Consider the following 24,608-nt stretch of genomic DNA (forward strand, 5'->3'; position numbering starts at 1 on the left):
TATTTGTGACCACAGTGACATTTGGGGGAAGTTCTGAGCGAAAGTAGAATCTGAGTCTTATATGGAAACGCCCGGTTAGTGGAGCGATGCAGGGAGACTAACTATAGCCATATATACTGTAGCATACCAGTTTTATACACAGTATGGCCTCAGAGACAGAACGAGAAAAAGAGATCTAGAGGCTTATCAGCCTGTGCTGTGCATCTCCAAGTCATTTCCCAGAGCACAAGCCAGGGCTCTAATTAAAACATGACTTGTTGTGTTCTCTCTTTTTGCTGCCAAGTGAACCACAACAGCTTGGACCACACAAGCGGGGCCAGTGTCCTCTCAAAGGAGCACAATTAACTCTTGAGTGTTGCTGCCAGCGAGATTGTGGATTCCAGGCTGTTAAACCCAATCAGGGTTTTTACTATGCTTTTGAAGGCAAACATTTTAAATATACATTTGAAAGCATTGAGTTAGTCCTTGGAAGGTCTGCAGCATCGGTGGCACAGGTGATGTCATTTTAGTGATGCATGAGACACACTAAGCCTAAGCCATGTAGAGTAAGTCTAATGTATCATTACAGAGAAAAAGTACAGTTGTAATTACAGCAGTAGATACTGTAGGAATATAAATAGTGTGTTAATGTGATTTTTTATTTCTTATTCATGACGCTAGCTGCCAAAGTGATTAATCAGGACTCGCTGAGTGAAAAGCACTCACAGAGGAGATGAAGGTTAATCAGAGTAAACAGGCCTCTGTAGCGACGATGACTGTGATACGCTCACGGTTTCAATGCAGCAACAAAGAATGAGGAAATCCTCGCGAAGGCTGTTTGCTTTTCAGTGTTTCAGCGCGCGCATCAACACGGAGGCAAACAGTCAACACTGCGGCCAGGTACTCGGGGTGGGACGGGTGGGAGGACACCCACACACTCGCTGAGCACACACACACACACACACACACACACACACACACACACACACACACACACACACACACACACACACACACACACACACACACAGTTGTCAACGCTCGTATGAAAAGGCTCTTCCGGCCTCACTGTCCCACTTCAAGCGCCGTTGCGGTCGCAGACGTTGTTTAGAGAGAACATTTCTTTCACACTCTGGTGTCTGCTGGTCTATAAAAAGGCAAACCCGAGCCCTAAAATAGCTCGACTTGTTTGAAACAGCGGAAGGATGAAGCAAACACTCTGTGGGATGCAGATGCTAGTGAAAACCACCTTTATTTTCCGTTGAGGTCACGTGACCGCCCTGTTGTTCTTTGACACCAGTGCAAACGCAGGCGACGCCTTCTGTACAGCCGCTGAGCACCGACGCGTCCATGTGAAGAACCAAACACACATAAAAAGCAGTTTTACCGTAATTCACCACAAACAGAAGCTTGCTGCTAGCGTTGTATAATGTGAGCGTGTGAGTCTTTATGAGGCAAGCACTTGTTTAGCTGAACATGAGAAACGTGAGAGCTTTGATGTAAAGGATATGTAGAATTAGAAAAAGGAGTTTTTGAGGATGAGGTCCACTTGCGGTTCCGTCCTAAGTGCTGGCCTGCGACGCTGAGGTGCAGTGTCCTCGTCTGGCTCGCCGGTGATGAGCCTGGCTTTTCCGAGCTCCCCTCCAGTCGTTCATGCCCGAGCAGAAACGTGACGCGTTGCTCTTAAAGTAAGGAACCGTTTTTCGCCGACCACATAAGACAGCAGATGCCAAAAAAGGGAGCTGGCAGCAAACGGCGGCCGGGCGAAGAACTTCTCGGAACCCCGATATTTTTACAGGCAACTTGGAGATTCCTCTGTAATATCGAGTTCTATTCTTGTCCCGACTGCTCTGGTCTGCGGTCGGGGAGTCAGAAACATGTTTTGTGTGACACAGGAAAAGTTAATGAACCACACATTGTTCTTTTTGTATAAACATTTGCACAGTCATGTTTTCTTTCCAACAACTGGACAAAGACTGAGCTGTTTCGTGTCATGTGTGGAGCTGTGGGCTCGGTCTCGCCCACGGTTCGGTACACTGAGAACCGCCGTACGCCGGGTGACCAGATTGCTTACACAGTGGGACACGGTGCACCAGGTACCTTTGAGTTAATGAGGTACCACCTGCTCCACGCCACTAAGATGAGTTCACCAGTTTCTCAGTGGCACGATGATGCATCTGATTACTTGGAAATGACAATTGGAAGCTTTTAGACCCCAAAATCCTCCTTGTCTTTAAAACTAGTAGAAAGGGTCTTCTACATTCAACCCATTTGACCATTTGATTCAGCATTCGTATAGCTAAAATCACCAGTTCTTCAGTTTGACGCTATGTACCTACAGTAAATCATCACTAACCAACAGGACTGATAATTGTGAATATACTCTTTTTTTCTTTTTTTTTACAGCAGCCAATCAATTTTTACTGATCCAGGAAGCTTAATGATAACTATACAGTGGGTTCTGACTTTGTTCGAGATCTAATGACGCAACACCAATCATTAGACAGCGAAGAGAATGGATGCTGCTGAGGAAAGCGACTAGGAACACACCATGTGATTAGCTTGTTATTCCCCAGGTCGTGTAGAGGAGGCCTGCGATTCACAGGACTCACCTTACTCCACCCCCCAGACAGCAGACCTGCTCCCTGGGCTCTGACAGCAGACAGGGCTGACGTAAATGTGCTCCCCGCTGCGTTATCACTGCTCTGCAGCTCTGCTCCCCAGAGGCTACAGACGTGAATAATGTCTTTTTTTTTCCTACTAAATAAATAATAATTGTTTTTGTAGGACAGTAATGCTCCATACATTTTATTTCCTCACTCCTTTGCTTTGGATGGGTGCTTGTGCATACACCAGGTTTAGAAGCCCTCCTTAATGACATCTGACCACTGAGTAAATGTCGAAAGCCTCCTAACGGTTGGTGTCGAATGCCCACCACACCCATGATCACGCTTTAACAATGCGTTCAAACAGTGGGTCCATTGTGAGTGTGAAGTCTTTGCTGTTCATCTGGGTATCCTAACTTCCCTCTTGGCAAACTGTACTTGCACATTAACTCACCAGTGGCCTCGACCCTCCTCAGTTCTCATGCCAGGCCGTGTGTTTCTGTGTGTTAATGTTCCAGTTTGAGACTGACCATTTTGATTAATCTGAACCATTTCACGCGCCGTCGACGGCGAACTTGAAGGATGTGATGCCCATCAGTCAGAGCTAATCAGGATGCGGCGCAGACGATCTGCGCCGGGTTTGAAATTAGAAGAGCGGAGGCAGGATGATCAAGTGGGGTCACTGCACTCTCCTGCATTAGCTGAGGTTTGGAGCTCCCGAAACCGCAAGTCTACAGCTCCTTTAGAAGCTCGGGCGGCCCAATCAAAATCAAATCATCTGCTTCTGCTCGTGCTGCGCACCTTTGGTCCTGAGAGAAACAATTACTGCTACATTAGACTCAGGAGGAGACGCAGGGGTCCCGCTCTGGTCGAGCAGCAGCAGCAACCCAGTGTTTTCAAGTAGTCTTTTATTGGATCAGAGCTGAAGGAAAGTCCAAAGAAAATAGGTCTCATTGATTATTAGAGCCAGCTGTGGCTTTCCACACTGATGACTCAACCATTTTTCTTTCCCCTCCATTCTTTAGCTTTTTTTTCATGATGTGGTAAAAAGGGGTGGCGGGTGGGAAGCATGAGGGTTTTTCTGCTAGAGGCCTGTGCCAAGTTGACACTGAGCCCATATCCAGTGGTGGTTGTTTGTTTGGATTATGAATGGTACTGCGGCTACGGTCGTGCCTCGCTCGTGCGCTCGCTGTGCCACGTGGATCCCCTGCACGTTTTTTTTTTAATCGATACCTCTCTTCCCTCCCCACCAGTGCCGATGATAAAGACAGAACCCAGTGATGAGTATGATTCACTGGGGACTGCAGGGATGCCCATGCGTTCAAAACCCTACTACGGCCAGCCCAGGCTCACTCCCATCATGCCTGTAGCCGACCCCGATGCCTGCCTGGTCGGTGGGTATCCGCCTCACCAAGCCCCAATGCCGTCGTCATCCCCCAGCTCCAGCCCAACGCTGCATGACCTTTCCCCTGTGGCGTACAGCAAGTGCCTGCCCAACAGCCCGAGCCACGCGGTACCACCGGGCCCCATGGTTCCCCAAATCCAGGAGGCCCCCGGCCATCCCGGTCTCGTGCATCCTGCCTCACCAGACCACAGCACCGCCCTAGGGATGCTCCCTTCTCAGGGCAGCCCCAGTCACCTCAACAGCCCCGGACCGCAAGGCTACCACCAAGTCTATTCAAGCAGTCCCTCGTCTTCCCCAGTGTCCCATCCTTCGACTCCGGGTGGGACGGCAGAGAGCCCATTCGTTCAGGCCTACAGCCCCGGTCATGCAGCAGCCAGCTCATCCCAGACTGGAGGGAACTCGCCCAGCCTCCTCCCTGAAGATGCCAGCCCCCCTTCAGCTGCTGTCACCGTCAAACAGGAGCCCCAGGAATTGGACCAGATGTACCTTGATGATGGTGAGTTATAAAGAGCCTGTACTTTTGTGTATAAAAATGTATTATTATAACTTATTATTGTTTCCTGTGGAAAATGTCAGCTTACATAGACCATTGGGTTTATTTAAGTCACTTTGCTTATCTGCAACCCTTCACACATAACTGCACCCTGCCTGATACCTCGGTATTTCCTGATGTAGTTACGGCAGCAGATTTGCGTCAGATTTGTTTAATTTTAGACGTAGAAGATATGTTTTTTTAGGGCGTGCGTGTGTGTGTGTAGCATGCAGGTGATCTCATGTTGTACTTTTGAAACTCCAAATTGCCTTGATGGGATTTTGAAACAATCTGTCAAAACATCAGAGCATCAAGGTCAGCCGGGGTGCAGCCGAACGAAAACAGTGGCACACGCGTAGCAATTCAAACTGTTGACACAACGGCTAATGAAGGAAACCAAACAATGGGTAGGGGTTTCCTGCACCCAGCCAGCCCTCCCCATCATATATTTCTGGGAGGGATGCGGGGAGTCAGGAGACAGGGATTTTGTTTTCCCGTTTTTTCCCTACGGTGTCTGCACCATGCGGCTGTCGTCATCAGGGGAGACTGCGGGGTCACTGGTCTCCCTTTGGCACTGAAACCAGCCACACCCACGAGGCCATATGGTTGACTTTATTGCCTCCTGTGTCCATATCACATTATATCTCTCAGGTCACCTGTTATCTGTGATAGCAAAGGCTCCACTTGTTATTGTGATACGTTTTCTTAGAGCACATCAACAGGACTGTGCCGGCTTGAATGTCAAAATCCTCCCAACATGCGATGTGGAGGGAGGAGAGCTCCACACACACACACACACACACACACACACACACACACACACACACACACACACACACACACACACACACACACACACACTGGACTTCCTGTGCACCTTTAGTTCAGCGAGCTGATGCAGTGTTTGTGCGCTTGTGCTCACGCTTGAGTGCGTGTGCGCTACATGCAACAGCTCTGGGAGTAGATGGGCGATAGGCACGAGGGGACCTGGGGAGTTTTTGCTGTGGAACTGTAATTGAGTTGAAATGCGGTTGTCAGCATATCTGTCAGCCTTGATGAGTCCCATTAGTCCTCACCTCATAAACACACAATCCAGAGTCAGGGAGGCCGTCTGTCTGTTATCTCTCCTATAAATTGATTTCCAGCTTTTTTCTTTTTATTTACTTTTCACTGGTCTTCTTTCTCTGAGTGCATCTCAAGGAAATCTAATTTAAAAGGGCTAATTTGAAATCCTTTCAGATCGGCTTAATAGAAAGAGCAGACAGCTCTGCTGTAGCTTTGATTTCAGCAATAACCGAATAAAGTGAAACCGTAGCTTTATTTTGTGTTTCACTACCTTTGGCAGAGGCTCTTTTTACACCAATAGTATGAAAATACACCAAATGTTCATAGTGGCGCTAGGGTGTAATCACCTAACCTTGTTTCCCCTTCCCACTACTCCATCTACTGTCACTTTAGCGGGCCTTCAGTCCGGTGGCCAAATGTGTTCAGCCAGTGATTACAGCTGCATTAGGGACGCAAAGGAATGTGTATTGATTAACTGAGGACAGTGAGGCAGCCCCATCCAAGTACCTCGCCGCGCTGCCATTTTGCCTCACCTAATGTCTGGGCGAGCATCTGCGGTGGGCTCCCGGACTCCTACGCGTTTGTAATAGCATACTCCGAAGGCATCTGCTGCTCCCGGGCCCGGCCCGATCCCAAACCCCTCAAGTGAGCCCTAAGCTAAAATAAATAAGATCGGACGGCGGCTCATTGGGCGTTCTCCTCCCCGTCCGCATGCATTACCACTGTATGTTAGCGAGTTGAGCGCTCCATTAGAGGAGGAAGACAAGTGGATGACCTCACCACAGCAAGTGATTTAACGCCAGCCATGTAGAGTAGTGTTCCTCCCCAGCAGTTGGGGGCTGGTGATTTGGAGTCTGCGGGAGCACACTTGATCTTCCCCAAGAGTGAAGTGCCTCCCACGCTCCAGCTCCAAGGCCTCGGGCTCTCATCAGCCAGAGGAAATGTGTCTCTCTGGCCAGTCCCAGATTTTACACAGCCCCTGAGAAATCACTTAACTTATCTGCGAGGGGCTACTGTACTGCAAGGAGCTTGGTAAGTATGCCTGGTGATTCTGTATGTAAACCTCCTGACTGCTGTACACAGTCTCCATTGTAATGGGCTGAACTTTTCCCTCTGCTGTGATTGAATCCTACTAACATCAGCGCGAGCAGCTAAGTGAGAACTGTTCTGTCTAAAGCAAGGCTTCATGGGAAGAGTCCAGCTGGCAGCCAGATCAGCTCTGGAGGCTTCTCCCTCAGTGGCCTACGATACCCTGAAGTCAGGGAACAAATCTGCAAACCTTAGGCGATAGGAGCAATAAGAAACACAAGTCATACTTACTCACCGACCGCTATCGGGACTTTACAAGGCACATGACTATGAGCACACCACCAATAATGACATCAGTGTATATAACAAAAGAATGTATGAAAATAAACAGTCCCGCATCATTTTCATTTGCCTTTTCGGTCATAGCATGAAGCCAAAACAATAAAAAATGCAGTGATATCATACTAGACACAGGCCCATCCACATACACAAAGGTCTTTGGAAAATGTAACCCATTATTTGCATTGCCAACAACTAGACCCCTATCACTGGTGTTTATAGAAATTTACTGTATAGGTGTGTGTGTGCGTGTGTGTGTGTGTGTGTGTGTGTGTGTGTGTGTGTGTGTGTGTGTGTGTGTGTGTGTGTGTGTGTGTCTTGACTCATTAGAAAGGCAGGACACGGTGAAGCAGCTAGAGCTAATCACAGGGCCAGATTTTTACCAGCTGCCTCTTTGGGAAACAAAGGGTCCTTATTCCATAAAATAAGGAAAACACAGAGGGCAACGCAGCCTTCGCTTGACATGTGCCCTGATTGCCTCGTGTTCCTGGTTAATTTTCCTTGTGACGGTTTCCTTCTCAGCTAAAGATGGGTGCATTTGACTCCCTCCCGAGCTAAAAACGGAATAGTTGTTGGTCCTTTCCTACTTTCTTGTCCTTCACCAACAAAAAACAGCATTTTAACCTTTCGAAGGATCTCCGTCCACAAACGGTGCCTGGGATGCAGTTTGAGGCTTTCATCATGGAAACTTTTCCTCATCCTGGCACGCTGCCCAGACCCCAGGTCTCCACAAAAACCCTAATGATGATTGAGAGCACGTCCACACCGTACTGAAAACATGAAAACATGCTGAGTCGCTAACCCTGGATGCGCCGCAAGGCTGGCTCTAGGGTTGGAGCGAAGAAGAGAGAGAGAGGGACGATGTGTGGGGAGGGGGTTGTTCATTAAAGTGGATGTTGAAGTGTCTAACAGGACTCACTAGAGCAGAGCTGCTCCTGTAGCTGCACACAGGAAGTAGATGTGATACTGTATGTGTAAGAATCAGCTGAGATGTTGTTGAAGCTCATTCTTTCACGAGCCACGAGTGTATAAAAAGAAAAGGTTGTGCTGTGGTTAAGTGCAGTGCCAAGAGCAAAGTCGCCTACTAGACGTAAAGGTATTGACAGATACAAGAAAAAGGGCACCAGTTTTTTTTTTTATTATTTATGACTAGCAGGAGGATGTGGAGTGTTTTTACTACTTGCTATTACTGCCCTCTGACATCAGGAGCCTTGTTCTTTGGCAGCTCATGACATGTGATGTGAGGGGAGGTGCTGCATAAGTAAATGATTGGGCTGGCTGAAGGAAATTTTATAGTCACATGAAAAAAAAATTAATAGTTAGTTGATTTGGCATTTGGAAATTTTACTCAGACGCAAATGTGAAGATCTGTGTAGTAGATCTGGTTGTGGGAGATAAGATATCGATTAATTAATTAGCTTATCAACTTTAACTGATGAATTCATAGTCATACTGCGTGGAAAACAAAGCAGAAGAGGCACAATGTGTAAAAACAGAACTTCTGCATCCGGTTGGAAACTTAAAGTCATTCTTATTAAGTTGATAAATGAATGAGCCTGTAGTATGAAGAACAGAGGTTCTCTTGAAGAGGTTCACGCCACAGAGTCCTCATCATCAGCATGAGAATCACAGTGGAGCAGATCTTTCCTTCGTCTCCAACCGTTGGCGGAACATGAAGAAATTTCAGATTTGTGCCTGGAATCAAATTTTTATTGTGACCAAGTTAGCTTTAAACACCATTTTGCAAGATTGCTCTCTGGACCTAACTGGCTGCACGTGACAGTGGAAACAGAGTCACAGTTTTAGCATTAGCTTTTTATAAAACCAATAAGAATATTATTATCTTAGATAAATGCAGCAAGATAAAGCTAGATTCCACCCTATTCCGTACTGGAGCGTGTGTGTGTGTGTGTGTGTGTGTGTGTGTGTGTGTGTGTGTGTGTGTGTGTGTGTGTGTGTGTGTGTGTGTTTGTGTGTGTGTGCATGTGCATGTGCGTGTGCGTGTGCGTGTGCGTGTGTGTGTGTGTGTGGGTCCTGGCAGCCGAGCTGGAGGATCTGGTCTGCTTTCAGTCGCTCCGTCATAATATCCAGAGTCACTGAGAAAGAATGTGTCTGCTGAAAAGGCTGCAGTTGAATTATCTAAACAAATTGGGTTTCTTTTGTGTCTGGGACCTAAGGTCGCGCGCACACTTCGACTTGGATTCTGAGATTTGTGTGAGGTGTTTCGTCAGGAACTACTGTACCCTGACACTGACATGTATGCAATAATATATCAAACAAAGCCAGATATACTGTACAGTAGGTCTCGCTTCCCAGTCCAGACGCACATGAGTCTTTTTTTTCATCTGTATTCCTCCAGTTGTTCATACGTCATGTGTTTCTTATAGTTTCTCCTGACGCAGCCGTTTAGGGGCTCGTTTTATGTGGCTCGCATACCGAGGTTTAGGAAACACGCGTTGAGAGGCCATCGAGCCACACGGCTCGCAGCGGGTCAGGACTCAGACGGGACCTGCGGCTTGGCTGGCAGATCCTGTGCGAGTGTGTATCTGTGATCATGGAGCCAGACGCTCTCATTACCCAATCGTAATATGACAAATGTCAGTGTGCACTGACGGCTCTGACAGGATTGAACGCTGACTGTGTCTCCGCGCAGCCTCATTATCTCTGCTTCGACGAGGCATCGGAACACTTTAGTCTTTACCCGTCGCATTTCGGAGGTGGTGAAAGGAAGATTGTGCCCTTTTATTTTGGTTTTGTTTGTGAATTGAGGGGGGCTTTTAAAGTCTTTGCAAACTTCACATCGTGTTTCCTCTAAGGAGGTGATTAGCACTAAGCTGTCACTGAAACATGTTCTAAAAATCAAGCATCCGGGACACTATTATAGCTTTATGTTCTTACGTTCCTATGTCATCTAATCCATTGTCAGAACCACTGATTGAGGATTTCTCCTCTTTGTGATGTCACAAAGGGAGCAGCGGCATCACCATCCCCTGTCTGCCACACAGTGTTGCTGACAGCCTATAGACGGATACTCTATCCCTCCTTTTATGTCTCACCTTAGTGTTTCTGTACGTTCATAGCGTCCGGCTCACAACCGGTTGTGTCAGAGACGGGCCGTGAGCAGGTAGGTTCTGACAGTGCAGTAGCATTTCAGCATGAAGATTTACAGCATGACGAATGTAATACAGGACTTTTAAGTAATCACAGACAAGTTGAACGTGGTTCAAAGATGGGATTCTCCGTTAGACCATAAAAGCCACACTGAGATGTTTGCCACTGGTGTTTCTGGTTAGTATTTAGAGGATGTAAATACCTGCGGCATCAGTAAACAGGAGCAGGTCTCCATCCCAGACCACTTAATAACAGCCCCGCATCTGAAATTTGTTAGCTCAGTGAAATAGTATCCTGTAGCGACGGATGTCAACAGAGAAGTCTGATCCAGCCGGGAGGGATTGGGGAAAGCCGTCGGGTTTTGCAATTCTTGGCGGAGTTCGTCGTCTCTTCCATGTGCAGACACCTCAGAAAGAAGAGGCTGAGAGGGATAGAAGGAGGAGAGGAGAGGAGGAGAAAGGCGGAAAGTGGTGAAATAGCATGAATCTCACTCTAAAATGCCTTTAAACTTCACTATGCTGCCATAATAAGGAGCTAGTTGGTCCTTTTGTTGGATGGGTCATAATTCAAGAAATATATTTAGGGTTTTGAGATTTTGGGGTCAGCAAGTTCTCAGCATGTTCTCACGTCCAGGAATATTCAGGGACCATGTGAAGAAGCAGGTCAGCCATAGGAATAAAACACACACACACACACACACACACACACACACACACACACACACACACACACACACACACACACACACACACACACACACGCAGACAAGGGAAAATCTGAGGTGGAAGAAAGCGTGCAATCTTGGTGATTTTTTTTTCCCTTGGCAACTTCTCCCCCAGCCCCTGTTCTTCACGCACACAAACACACTTCATGCTCCTTTAGCAGCTGTTAAAAGCAAAGCACTAAAAGTCAAATAAAGGCAAACACTGCCAACGTTACAGATCGCGTTTTCTTCCCCTCCCGTCGGCCCTGCGCAGACTCAGCGAGCGGTGGGTTAAGGGCTTTAGTTGAGGGAATGATCAGAAGCACTGGGCTTTAAGCGTCCTGCTGCTGACATGTGACCCCTGGCAGTTATAAAGCTCAACGGGTCCCCCGACTATCACGATCGTACTCCAACTCAGTCCTTGGGAGAAGAACAGCCCAAACCAAAGGGAAATCCTCTCACGTTCACTAAAACCTTTTAAAGTGTGAAGCATTGAGCATTCAAATGATAACAAACATAAACATAGTCCTACTTAAGCCTCTGTTTCAAAAGATTTACATTTATCAATTAAGTTTTTACTGTAATGGTCATTTAATTTGTTATAAGTTATTTTCAAATACTTACTAACCATTATTAAAACAAATATTTGCAATATCTACCTGTTACAAATTAAAAGCATTATGATTTTGCCCTGGAAATGACACTGTCTTTGTTCGGGGCCTGTCTACTGCGGCTCAAACCCATTCTTACTGCCTGCGTAGTAAATCAGCTGTGACACGTCCGCAGGGAGCAGGGCTCTCTAACGCCGCGTGAATGAAAATGTCACGCACATTTTAATTAAACCTGTTAAATTTAATGCATGACAAGTGAGTAAAATAGCAGGCTCTTGCGTCTGCCGAGGCTTTCGGACGGCCAGGTTCCCTCCCTGAACCCCAGCGAATCCAGCGGAACACGGAGCAGCGTTGAACGGGAGGAGGCGGTTCCATGATTTACAGGTGACAGGAAGCGCCAGAACCTCTGAGACGGGCCACGCGGCCTCCAGATGGATGAAAGTTCGCCTATAGAACACAAAAAAGTGGTGGTGAGGAGGTAAAGGCAACATTTTGCCAAGATGTCCTGTTCTCCTGCCTCCACGCTATAGTTTAAGGTCACCCTTGCCCGCTGCGATCCCCTGCGGGCACTGGGGATTCAAAGTCGCGGGCCGGCCCTCCGGGTCAGCGGACGCCGCTGATCCAATCACGCCCAGCTCCGGTGCAGAGTCACGTCTCCAAAGCCCAGCAGGGTTGTTGAGGAGGAGATGAGGCACCACAGGGGGTTTCGTTCCCCCTGCTTTTCTAACGTTCTAGAAATCCTCTCTTATCAGCTGTGAAACAGGCCCTAATCTGCGCGGAGACTCAGCGGACCTGCAGAGGACGTTTCGCGAAACCAGTGATTTCACAAGGGCCGCAAAACAGGAAGGCTGAAAAACAGGAAGGAGCCATCTCTCCGTGATGGATAGTGAACAATAAAGCTCCCGCTGATGCCGAGCCCTCTTGGATACAGACATAAACAACATAGTTTCTCTATGCATAAATAAAACAGAACCATTCTGAAATCCCACATTACCACAGACAGGCAACAGGTGATTTAAAGAAGCTTTATACAAATGCAGCCATAAATCTCCTTATGTGCAGGTGCACAGCCAAGTTCTCACTCCGACGGCAGCAACCCACTGACGCGTGATTGTTTCAATATGCTGTGGGGATTTTTTTTTCTCACTCTGTGCCATTTTTAAAAACCTTGTGAAATCTCGAGCTGTCTACGTCGGGCTCAGCATACGTTTCTCATTCCAAATCAATCACGGCACGTTTATCAGATGGCTGAGTTATTTTACCATAAAGCCGCTGGTAATGAGCCGTGCCAGGAGTCTCAATCCGTCTCCTTTCATATGTCGCAGACGCGTGCATGTTTCACGTGGTTGCTTTATGCCGCCACGCTTCACAACTGTGTGAGACGGAGCTTTTGATTTCTCACAGCCCTCAGTCATCGGCGCTCACGTCACGTCGGGGGCGCGCGAACCTCCCGCTTTCATGTCTGCGTCGCATAAAAACGCTGGCTCCGATTCTCATCTACTGCGGGATTTCTCCTCAGCAGCTAAACAAACTCTTTACACGGTCCGACCCAACTGTATAATCACAGCAACACAAAACAACAGTGTGGAGGCTCTCCTCCGCACTCGCTTGCAAATCAAACCGCATGCTGACATCCTTTAGCTTTTAAAACAGGTGATTTTAGAAAAAGCTTTTTGAGGACCTATAAGGAAACAAGAAAATAATTTATATTGTGGGAACGTACTCCACATCTGTGCGTTTGTGTTCGTTTTGTTGTCACGTGCAGCGCAGCTACCCAACTATGCAGAGGAGCCGGTGATGAGGCCGCTGGAGAGCACCTCCAACCGTGTAAACACCTCCCTTTCATCCTCTCTGGGGACTGACGCCGGGCCCCGGAGGAAACGAGAGGGGGAGGAGGAGGAGGGGGGAGGAAGGGGAGGAAGAGAGGGAAGTGGCAGGCTCCAAAAGAGAGACGGGGAGAGGTGAGATAGCGAGAGGACAGATCAAAGCTGCAGCCAAAGCAAGCGCCTCACAGCAGGGGTCCGGTCGGGACGCAGCTGCTTCGTTGAGGTCCGAGCGTCATCGCCTCAGAAACACGATTCACGTCTCAGAGATGCAGATTTGCTCTGTCTCATCACTGGTGTGGCTCACGTTGCACAGTCCGTAGCATGACAACGTTTTAATCATCTCTTCTAACTAGACAGTCAAATAAATCTGCGTCGCGAGGATAAAAAAACAGCACAAAGTGAGGACTTTGGATAAGTCTGTATTTCTTCCCCTATTTTCCAGTGGAAATTCTGTCCTTCCTCATCGAGCATCTCTCACATTATCCGCTCTTTCCACAACTTTTCATCCGCGTCATAAATTTCGTGGCATCGTCAGCGGGTTCGGCGTGAGAAGGCGATCGGGCCGCGCGGCTGCAGCGCAGCGGGCGTCTGCGCAGCTGCAGCCGCGCGGCCGTAAAACCCGAGCGCTGGGATTCGCCCCCGTCTCCTTCGGCCTCTTCGCCGCCTCCCGTCGGACGCGGAGCCTGAGCGGTTCCACATGGGAGCGAGCGGGGCTCCGCACGGCGACGAAACGCGCTGTCAGTGCATATCATCACATCATTAGGCCCAAAGGGACGCCTGCGATGGATTAGACGCTGTCCACCTGCAGGGCTCAATGAATTTATGAAGCACTTTATCACCGTGAAGCATTAGTGGAACACTTTGTCTCCTTCCATTTGTGTTTATCTGTGGGAATAGTGATTGTTTCTCCCCACGCGTCGCTCGTCCCTTTTTCACTCTCTCTCCTGTGTTCTTCATTACATCTGCGCTCTGACCTTTGCCCACCCCCCACTTTCTTTTTTTTTTCGTCTTCGCTCTGATGCCGGTGGTTATCAGCGCCAGAGCAGCGATGTCCGAGCCTCTCCGAGCTGCTGCGTGTGGGAGGCAGCAAATTGTCCATTAAGTGTTTCTGCTGAGGCAGGGAGAAGATTTGATATAGTGGGGAAACAAAAGTAATATGTAGCAGGAAATTCAATTGTCTCTCTCAAGCGAGTTTGATCTTTAGTTTGGCTTCCCCACCAAATCAATTCCGAGCCTTTGGAGGAGCCTGCTCTGTGTGAGCGCTCTGACACATTCTGTTTATCTGTGTTTATCTGAACCAGCGGCTGTGACTCACATGTACTTCCTCACACGCTGCCACAATAGAAGGAAACTAGCTCCGCGCTCACACAAACCCGCCCCGTTACTACGAGAGGCACAAGTAAGCAGAGGAAATGTTACGGTGTGAAGATCCTTGACCCCGACACAGCTGTGGCTTTTTCACACAGTGAAAGTGAGCGGAGTTCAGGAAGGCGGCCTCGGCTTCCCCCGAGTGGAGAAGCGAAGTCTGCGGCAGGAAGCCTCGGGGTCAGAGGTCGTGTTTTGGACGCTCAGCTGAGGGAAGCCACCCTGCGCCGGGCCGCTTCAGATGAAGGAGATCGCGTTACGGCAGCGGGAACCCGTGAGCTGCTCTCAGGCCTCCGCAGACCGCGGGGCATCCTCTGCCCGAGCATTATTGAGCCCCAGCGCGCCGTGCTCTCCTGTAATAGCGCTAACGAAATCCCCAGCGCAGGTCAGGTTCACGCTGAACCGTCAGAGCAGCCGAGTGAAGGAATAATGCCCGTGGATTGGATTACTGAACACAAACAAGGCAAAACGGCAGCACTTATATCACAGTCTTAAATGTCGTCTTTCCTTTTCAGGCAAGAGTTATGGACATATGGAAAAGGCATCGAATGGTTTGAATCTCTGCTCATAGTTACTGGAGACCAGCAGCATTGACGCCTCTAAATCAGTGTATTCTTATTCCAAAGCACATAGAAAATATCCTAGACAGTGATGTCCGTGACATAACACAGCTCGACCTCTGCTGCATTTACATGTCGGGGGTATTTGTGTTCAGGCTGGAGCCAAGTCCCCCGCTGCTTCACGCCATCACAAAGGGTCTCGTGCTCGTGCGCTCACTGACGAGAAACACAGCGAGAGCCGCACAAAGGGGCCGAATTGTGCATTGAACCGGTTGAGCACAGCTGGCATCGCGTCGTATTTAGGTGTCACTCTCACGCGCGCCTGAAATAGATCCGCCAGCCGCCCAGCGTGGGCCCTGACAGGTCGGGCCTGCGGTTCAGCCATCGCATCGACTCTACGGCTAATGAAGGATGTCACTCTGTTTAACTAAGGCAAAGCGTTTTCTATTTTTTTTTTTTTTTGCGCAGCGAGGGAATATTTGGAGCTTAGTTTTCCACTGTTTTGTTTATTCATGAGAGCGTATCCTCCCAGTTACAGGTTTCCATTATTAACCCGGCCAAGTGAGAAAAAATGTTTCCAGAGCTATTGAGGGGGATGCCAGCCAACAATCTGAATACACATATTGTTATGCACCATTATTTTACAAAAAATTGAGTTGGACAGAGTTGGATAAGGGGGGAAAAAAACTAAAATTTGCTTTATGATTATTTTTCTTCTTTTGTGTACTTAAAACACACAGGTTCACGCCATTCATGTTTCATTCTGTCAAATCCTTCCGTTTCTCAGAAGTTGTTGCAAACATACTAGCGACAATCGCCGCTACCATTAAAAAAAGCTATAAATGGCATCACGGCGTTGGTTTGTGGTGTAACTGTTGGCCACATCCTGATTCTCACGTCGCTCCACCGTCGAGTGCACAAGACGAAAACACAGGGGCCAGTGTTTCATCTTGTTCTATCTGCCTCGTTCTTCAGGAGTGGAACAACGCCGGCCATGTCAGTGGAAAATATTAGTTTATAAAGTGCACCAAAAAATCACACCGCTTTTAATATGTGGGTGGAGCAGACGTCACTATTTTGCACCGTGACTGAGAAGAAGAAGAAGAAGGGAAGCCGCACCGCTTTCCCACTGAGTAAAAGACAAAGGTGCGCTTGTTGGGTTTTCCCTTTCCCTCCCGCTAAACAAAAAAAAATCACCTGGAGTAACGGCTGACAAAACCAAACAGCGGCATTAAAGTTTCATCATGTCGTGTTGTTACGTGTGCGCGCGCTTCACGTGTTTCCTGTGATAGCGGCGCTAAAAATAGCCCCGGCGTTTAAAAGGCCTGTTCAGCCCCGAGCAGAACAGGGTTGAAAACAGTGCCAGCAATGTTGGCACAGGTTGGCTTTTTCCAATGGGAGTTCCTCCTGATCAGGGAGGAGAGTCCCAAGCAGCCTGTTTATGTGTGGGTGGGTGTTTGCCTGCATATAGAAAGCACAGTATGTTATTATAGGTGTGTGGCCTACACTGTTGTTTTTCTCTTATTTAGAGTACAGTATTTTCTCTCTCTCTCTCTCTTGCTCTCTCTCTCTCTTGCTCTCTCTCTCTCTCTCTCTCTCTCTCTCTCTCTCTCTATATATATATATATATATATATATATATATATACCTTATATACAAACAAACAACACTGTATGTCTTTGTGATTCTTATTTAAAACCTGTTTTAACTGTTCAGCTGCCTCAGCATTCACCAAATAGTATCTGGTGATAACACACTGCAGGCCCACTTTGAACCTCAGTGTGGGTGGACTTCCTGTCTTGGGTGGTGTGTGTGTGTGTGTGTGTGTGTGTGTGTGTGTGTGTGTGTGTGTGTGTTTGCATGTTTTTTTTTTTTTTTTTTACACCAGACTCTCTCTCACCGTCTACATCAGGGGCCTTTATCGCCGCGTGCGCTCCCTAGCGAGAGGGGCTTGTTGTTTGCGCGGGGCCACAGGGCCCGGGGTCCTCGCCATCTTCAGTCACTTCCCCCTGTTTTGCCAAAGAACACAGACGAGATAAAGGCAGGGTGGCTGATCCGCGTCGGCCCGACTGTGGGAAAGGCGCGGGCACAGGAACCGGTGCAGGAAAGACAAGGCAGTGGCTCGAAAACAGAGATGAGTGTATGGAGTTGATATGAGGTTTTAAAAGAGTGGTAACAACATTGATATGTTTGGATAGTAACTAGTGATAGGCAGCATTTTTCAGCTTTGTTTTTTAGCAACGTTGTCTGAGAAAATAAAAAGGTGACCTCACGATACAAGAAGTGTCCAGCTAACGTGATGAGGCCTTTTCAACACTAGAGCCCTCATCATGTCTACAGGGTCATAAGCTGAACATCACCTATAATAAATGAAACAAGCACTGGTATGATTTCATTGTGAACGGCTATTTACCGTCTGCCGTTTGCTTCCTGTTTCCACAGTAAACGAGATCATCAGGAACGACCTGTCCAGCATCTCCGTGCACACTCACGCGTAGACCTCCTCACGCGTGGCTTCAAACAGCGCCACCGCCCAAAAACACACGGACCCACACAGCGAAGAACGGCCCGACAGAGAGCCGGGGCTCCCCTACGGACTCACACCGACAACCACTGGCAAGCTGCGTTTGAATAAGCCGACGAATGTGATCTTTACAAGGAAAAGGGAGGGGGTGCGTGCGTCTACACTTGCCTTAATGCTCTTTAACGGACCCAGCAGCCCGACGAGGCCGAGTTACGAGTGCGACCCGTATGATAATGCATGCACAAGCTAATGGGACGGCCCCGTCAGAACCCCATCCATCGGTGCCTTACAGCAGTGGCCGTCACACAGATGCAAACGGTTCTCTTTCGACCTAAAGTGGAAGTTTTTTATATGAGATTTTTGTATCCTTTGAATCATTTGTTTACAGGGAAACCGAGTAAAAGGCTGGAAATGTGTAGGGAGTATGTGAATAGACTAGAATTGTGTTTCGTCTTGTTCCCTTATTATTTTCGTTGTTATCATTCTCATCTCATTGTTCATTTATACTGAATGTTAATGTATGATATTATTTTGTATAAACATGTATTTGACTATATGTAGGCCTTACACGTATATCACGCTCTGTCTCTGTTCTGCCACCGCGCTTTTCACCTTAGTGCCTGTTTTGTAGTCGTCTCAGCCCAGGTCTTCCAGTCCTCCACCCAGATCACGGCATAATGATGCATAGACAATCAGAGAGGAACGTCATACAGTACATATCCTACGACAAGGGACAAGGCTTATGAGGGTCTTCTCCCCCAGCTATCCGTCACAGTGGGTGACGCCTCCCTGTGTTCTGACCAGAACGCTCCCGGACAATATGCATCCGTCGGCCACATCTCGCACTGCAGGTCGGCATGTAAATAGGCGCCTCTGGACGATTCAGGACTGTTAACTGGCAATAATTGATTGACGTAAAACCAAAGCATTTTATCTTTGGTGATATTATTGTCCGGGTTTCTTACAGTGTAGTGTCTGCGCGAGAGCAGTGTAGAGCAGATCCCCATAGAGCAGCCTAACACATCTAAACATGATGCACTTTACCATAGAACGCAGCGGGTTTCTCTTGCTTCCAGACCAAATATTGCTGACTGGTGATTCCCGCTGTCCCACATCGACTCCTCCTTCACGCAGCTGCACTCTTTCCCGCGTTGTCTGTCCCTTCCGGAGCATGCACACTGTACTAATGTTGGGGATCCTTTAGCCGACGGTAGCTTCCAGTATAGCTGTCTAATACATTGGTGGACACGTCGTATAATAGCATGATTAAAACTTATGAATAACGTTTCTCTTTTGTGCCTTACTCTTTTTTCCTCAGCTGCAAGATCGTTGCGACTTTATGATGCTTTTATGTGAAGGCACAAGGTGAAACATATTTCTCTTTAATATGAAATATTTATGAAAAATGAATTGTGTTTTAAGTGCATTTAATGTGTTCTCAGCAATTAATAAATAAATGTCATAATGGTGACCACACTTAAGTGTCTGGTACTCTTCGATTTTATAAACCATTTTCCTCTGACTTACTGTTTATAAACAACGCAATAGTTTAGCTTTTTAGAATCCTAACAGCTTCTATTTTTTCTATATGTTTCACATTCTTTATCATATTAATTCAAAAATTATTGTAATATAAAAATATGTGGGGGTGAATGAGCCCAAGGTGTATTACAATTAAAACAGGATTGGGTTAAATAAAGAGCATGGAGGGTACTTTAATGTCCTCTAATAATGTGGGACAAACCAGCTTCATCACCTACCAACAAGACTGTTCTCATCTTACATTTCTCCCTCTGTTCAAATGAAATGTCCTCATTGAATATAAAATAAAAGTATACAGTATATCTCCTCTTATATAAATAATTGAGAATGTTAGATTTTGGATTAAATTATTTTATGTAGGTTTAAGTTTTGCTCAAATATTTATACATATTTTGAGTGATTTGCAAAAACTGGTGAAGCTTCACATCTTTGCGAGGGTCAGTAGAAGCAGACTTGTGCAGAGAGTCCCAGGGTGGAAGAGGCCTCTTCTGCTGAAACAAGCCTCCGCTGGCCTGTGATTGGCCGAAGAAGAGCGAGTCGCTGATATGTCAGGTGCAAGCAGAGGCCTGTGTGTGTTCCGGGGAGTATTGTTAGTGGTGGGTAGTTATGAGTGAAACAGCTCTCCGCCATGGGAGCTGTGTCACGCTCTTGTGTACCACCTGCCAGTCCTCCAGACTTTTTCCACCAGCAAAGTTATGAAGCTCCCGTCGCCATAGCGACCGAGGGCAGGCCTAGGCGGCGTTCCCCCTGTACGGCCGTGGCAACCCAAAATAGCCCCACTATTTACAGATGCAGCCACGCCCCTTTTTCCTGGCGCTCTCCTCTTCCTACCTCAGTAGCCTTTGACACAGTGGAGAGAGGACTCTTCTGTGGCCTCCGCTACAAAAGCTGCCGCCGGTCGAGTGCGGACACCGGCTAAATGGAATATGAATCACGCCACGACTGACGCCGCTCAAAAGACATCTGTTCAAGTCATCGCTGGGGTTCAGAAGTGCAGAGCGCACCCGTTTTCAAGCACAGTTCCACGATCTCACCTCTGCATTAAAGCTTAAAATAAATATTTGTGCAGCTGATTGAGTTTAACAACACAGCAGCATCAATTTGTGTTATAGAGTGACTTGAATATCACAAAGTGATATTAATGCATTTGTTATATATAAGTGCAGCCTTTGTTTATTTTACAGTGTTATTCTCCAGCAGGCGGCTGCATCTTGATAAAAACATAAATGTGCCAGATTTCCACTTGCGTGGATGATCTGTGCATGGTTCAGCTACAAGCGCCGTCACACAGCATCACTCGCAGCGCGCGCCGCGTCCTCCCAGAGGTCCACGCGAATGCACCACCCGTCAAAGGGCACGACTCCGAAGTTTCATTCGATGAATTTATAGCGTCTTTATGGTCTCACTTCCTTTTCTCTTGTTCTCGCGATTTCTTTTCCCTTTTTTTGAGGCTGTGCACACGCTGCACACACGCGTCGCTGGAGATCCTGCCACCTTCTCTCGTTGACCATCTGCAGGCGCTAAATCCTCAGCGCATGGCGCTTATCAAAGCGAGAGACAGAACCGTAGGGCGGCGTTAGGAGATGCATTAAGACGCAATTGCTTGACCATCTAGAGACCAGCAGTATAACAGACAGAGAGAGAGAATTTCTTTTATCCCTTGTGTCGGTTTCCGTGGCAAATACATATCTGAGGTGACTATAAACAGTCCGTCTTCAACCGCCTTAAAGATGATAAAGGCCATGTGTGAGTGTAAAGTTGGGCATGTAGTTGCAGGTGTTTTTTGCATCTGTTTAGGGCGGGACTGTCTCGCTCCACAGGTGTGCAAAGGCCCGCTTTGACATGTGACAAGATCAGCCAACCGATGACCCGCCGACATGGTCGCGTCGCTGCGGACGCAGAGACAAATCACCTTTTTAAAGGACGTTTTAAGAGATGCTCAGAAGAGGCGGCCAGATGGGGCCTGGAAAATCGTGTGTCGCCTTTTATTCTCCACCTGCAATCACTCAACTGGATTCGCTCTTGCTTTTGTGGTGCGTGAAATGTTGTGTGAGGATTTATAAAAAAAAAAAAGAAATAGCGACGAGCAGATGTTTGAGCTTAAGTATGTGAAGAGGGAGGACTCTCCTTGAGTGTCTGTTTATGCCATCACAACACGTGAGTTCTCTATTCTGCGCATCAAAGTCGATGCATTCAATGGCTTCTGGTTCACTCTGAGAGCTCGGTTTCTTCACGGAAAAGACGTCCTGAGCGATCGCTCTTCCATTGTTTGCTGTAAATGTTTCGGTACACATGCAGAATGTTTATACTGAAGTCCACTGTAGCGCGCATTAGGGATGCTCTTAATGGCCTACTGTAAAAGCCCTTGCTAGTCAAGAGTTCAGGCAGGTGCAGACTCTTACAGTAGATAAAGGAGCCTGGCACTGGAGATGAGTTCACGACAATCACTGTGAGGCTTTTAGACGCCTTCTCCAAGCTCAATCTTCATTTCCCCTGACACTGATTTTGCAATAAGGATCCGGAGAAAAGGGGAATGTCCATCTATTCATTTTAATGATCCTTCATTATTGACTGCTGGAAGGGAGGGGGCGGGCAAAGGTAATGATTCTTTGTCTTTGCTGGCCAATCACTCCTCTTAAAAGAATAAGACTCTAAATAAGGCCACTAATGGATGCCCAGCGTGACCTGAGCCTGACCCCACACGCAACCTGTGCTAACTGACTTCCCGTCATGAAGGACTGAGCATTTGCTGCTTTAGTTATTTTAATATTATTATTTTTTTCAAGCTGGTTACAATTAACCCCAGCCACAAATTCCACATGGCCTGTAAATATTGATCTCAATAAATACTCTGATGTCAGCGAAGGTTCTTAGACATGCTTCTTGAGTCAATTTATTACAGAGATACAAATCAATAATGGCTGGAGAGTTATGGGTACCAAGAACATATTTGAACTGAAACAGTTGAATTAGAGGAGAATGAAAATTTGAAGAAAGAAAAAGCCAAATTCTCACTCATTAATTTCATATCAATAATACGTCAAATGCCAGTAAATGGTTAGCTTAGCATAGCATAAAACCTGGAAACACAGGAAAGGCTCCACACACAATCTGTGTAGCATCACATACTGTAAAAACAGGAGAAAGCAGCATGGTCTAACATCTTTAAACAATACTGCACCTTGAAAGTTATGATCTCACATTTTCGAGGTCACTTCCTGTAGTTCAGGCATTCTGATCACACATTCTATGCATTTTGCTGCCTAGAATCCCTGATAGATTATTTAGCTCTTACTCCATGATGCTCTCTGCGTGTGTGTGTGTGTGCACGCACGCTTCGGCCGGTCTTACGGTAGCTGTCAACGGTCTGTCAAGATAATGAACCCTACTTTACTGCAGCCTCCAACAGCTCTTTAAGGTATACTTCACACCAGCGGAGAAATACACTCAGGTATTAGTTGTTCTGCCTGCATGGTCCAGTGGAACATGGGTGGGCGGGGGATGTTATTAGGAGCATTCATCTACAAGGCTCCCCAAGCCCTACTATACTGAAACTGACCACAAGACAACCCTATCATCCTCAAAGATTACCTGTCTCCTGCACTGTATATGAATGTTTTATCATAAAAGCTTTCCTTTTTTGCTAAGTGCCTCCTTGAGTGTTTGCTTTTAACTTTTGATTACTTTATGTCTTGTTGCGAAGGAGGAAAAAAAAGAAAAGGGGCCCATTTGAATATACGGTAATGGACTTAACGGGAAAGGTACAGTAGTCTCTGTTGCTTCATCGAGTGGATGCAGCGCAGCGGGTGCGAAAAAGTTTGGAGCGGGCAGCGATGCTGGGGCCTGTGCGGAGGCCGGAGGAGGCCGAGCAGGTGGAGGGAGTCAACGGAAAAAAGCGCACATGACACAACCGTATAAATAAACGCAGCATGGCAGCGCTTCTATGGAATCCATGTGTTTCCCGTTTGTGGGGAAATGTGGGATGTCATGCATTACAGTGTAAAAAGACTCATTTACAACCATTAAAAGCAGCTCAGCAGTCAGTGTCTCTGCATTTGATGTCTCACATCACGTCCCATTTGATTCTCTCTTTTATAGACGACAGCCGAGTTCCTCTTTTATGAAGTCTCGAGTCATTTAGAAGAAAAAATATCGTTTCTCTCTTTGAGTCTAGACTTTGAGTTTTCCAGCCGTGCGTCCACCCTCCTTCTGCCTCTTCTCTCGGTTTTGCCAGACGTCGCCTTGCGAGGGGGGGGGTGGGGGTGGGGGTCGATTGCATAACGGCAGGCGAGACTTGATCATTCCTGGCCTTCTCGCAAAATTCAATCATTCTCTGCATACTCCAATCCCACATCGGCCCATTAAAGAGGAGCGCGGGCTAGGATTTCCCCTCATGTGTGTTAAATTGAAATTACGGTCAAAAAGTCTGCCATGTGCGTGAAGGGAGAAAGACAAGGAGCTTGGCGAGAAAGAGATATCAAAAGAAGAGACAGCGAGAGGCACGAGAGATAAGGAAAGCTGCACTCCACTTTCCTCATTGTGTCGATCTGCCACCTACAAATTCACTCACTTGCCTGTGCACCTGTCTGAAACCTGCTGTATCTTCATCGTTTAATGCTGCATTTTACACAGTTTCGACCAAAACAAATAAACAAATAGTATTGAGGTCTCTCTGTTAGGCAAATCCAAGCAGGTCTGCAGCTTCTAAGCTCAATGTACTGTAGGGAACAACATTTACAGGAAGTGATAAGAGAATAGGATGAGACATGTGGAGATGATGACCCCAGATGTTCTCAGAGGAACCACTGGGATCTGAATCAGGCTCTGACTCGTGTCTTCCTCATTCCGATGTGTCCCCATGGAATACAGGAGCGATAAATACACTACATATGTTGGGTTTGTGGAGACACTGACACCGACACTGTGCTCCCCAGACTCAAACCATAAACCATCCAACTAAACATCTCAACTCAGCGTTCACATCAACCTTAACCTGAACCCAATCCTGACCTTTTCACCAAGACTAAAACCTACCCCTCGAGTGCGATATTGTCCCAACGCTGATTAAGGGCTGAAATGTGCGGCAGACGCCGGCGAGAATAAAACAGGATCTGATTTAGTGTAAGAAGGATTAGAAGTCATGACTCAGACACCTGCACAAGCCCGAGAGAGAAGCATGGCTCTTCCACCTCAGCTGAGGATGAGCGATCTGTGCTTCTGAAAGACAAGAAAGCATCAAAAACAATAAAACATACCCAACTGGCTATAAAGTTTGAGTTAAAACTATATCTTATCCACTGAGAAGCACATACCATACTACTACTAATAAGTACACTAGTAGTAGTAGTCAGATCTGTAGCGGCCCCTCAGCCTGGCTGCAGCGGCTGCTCCTGTGCTTTGATCATAGAGTG

At 47.2% G+C, this 24,608-nt stretch overlaps 1 protein-coding gene across 2 annotated transcripts in view; it reads left to right on the plus strand.

The window, feature by feature from the left end:
* LOC114843298 (nuclear factor of activated T-cells, cytoplasmic 1-like) overlaps positions 1-19,131 on the plus strand; it is a 46,093-nt gene extending 26,962 nt beyond the window's left edge. For both annotated transcript variants that reach the window (XM_029129722.3, XM_029129723.3), the window contains exons 9-10: positions 3,839-4,486; positions 17,574-19,131. In XM_029129722.3, the coding sequence (XP_028985555.1) occupies positions 3,839-4,486; positions 17,574-17,629 (704 nt within the window). In that variant the 3' untranslated portion in view covers positions 17,630-19,131. The remainder of the gene's footprint in view (positions 1-3,838; positions 4,487-17,573) is intronic.
* The last annotated feature ends 5,477 nt before the right edge of the window (positions 19,132-24,608 follow it).

This window comes from Betta splendens, chromosome 16 (assembly GCF_900634795.4).
Source record: "Betta splendens chromosome 16, fBetSpl5.4, whole genome shotgun sequence".
Classification (NCBI taxonomy): domain Eukaryota; kingdom Metazoa; phylum Chordata; class Actinopteri; order Anabantiformes; family Osphronemidae; genus Betta; species Betta splendens.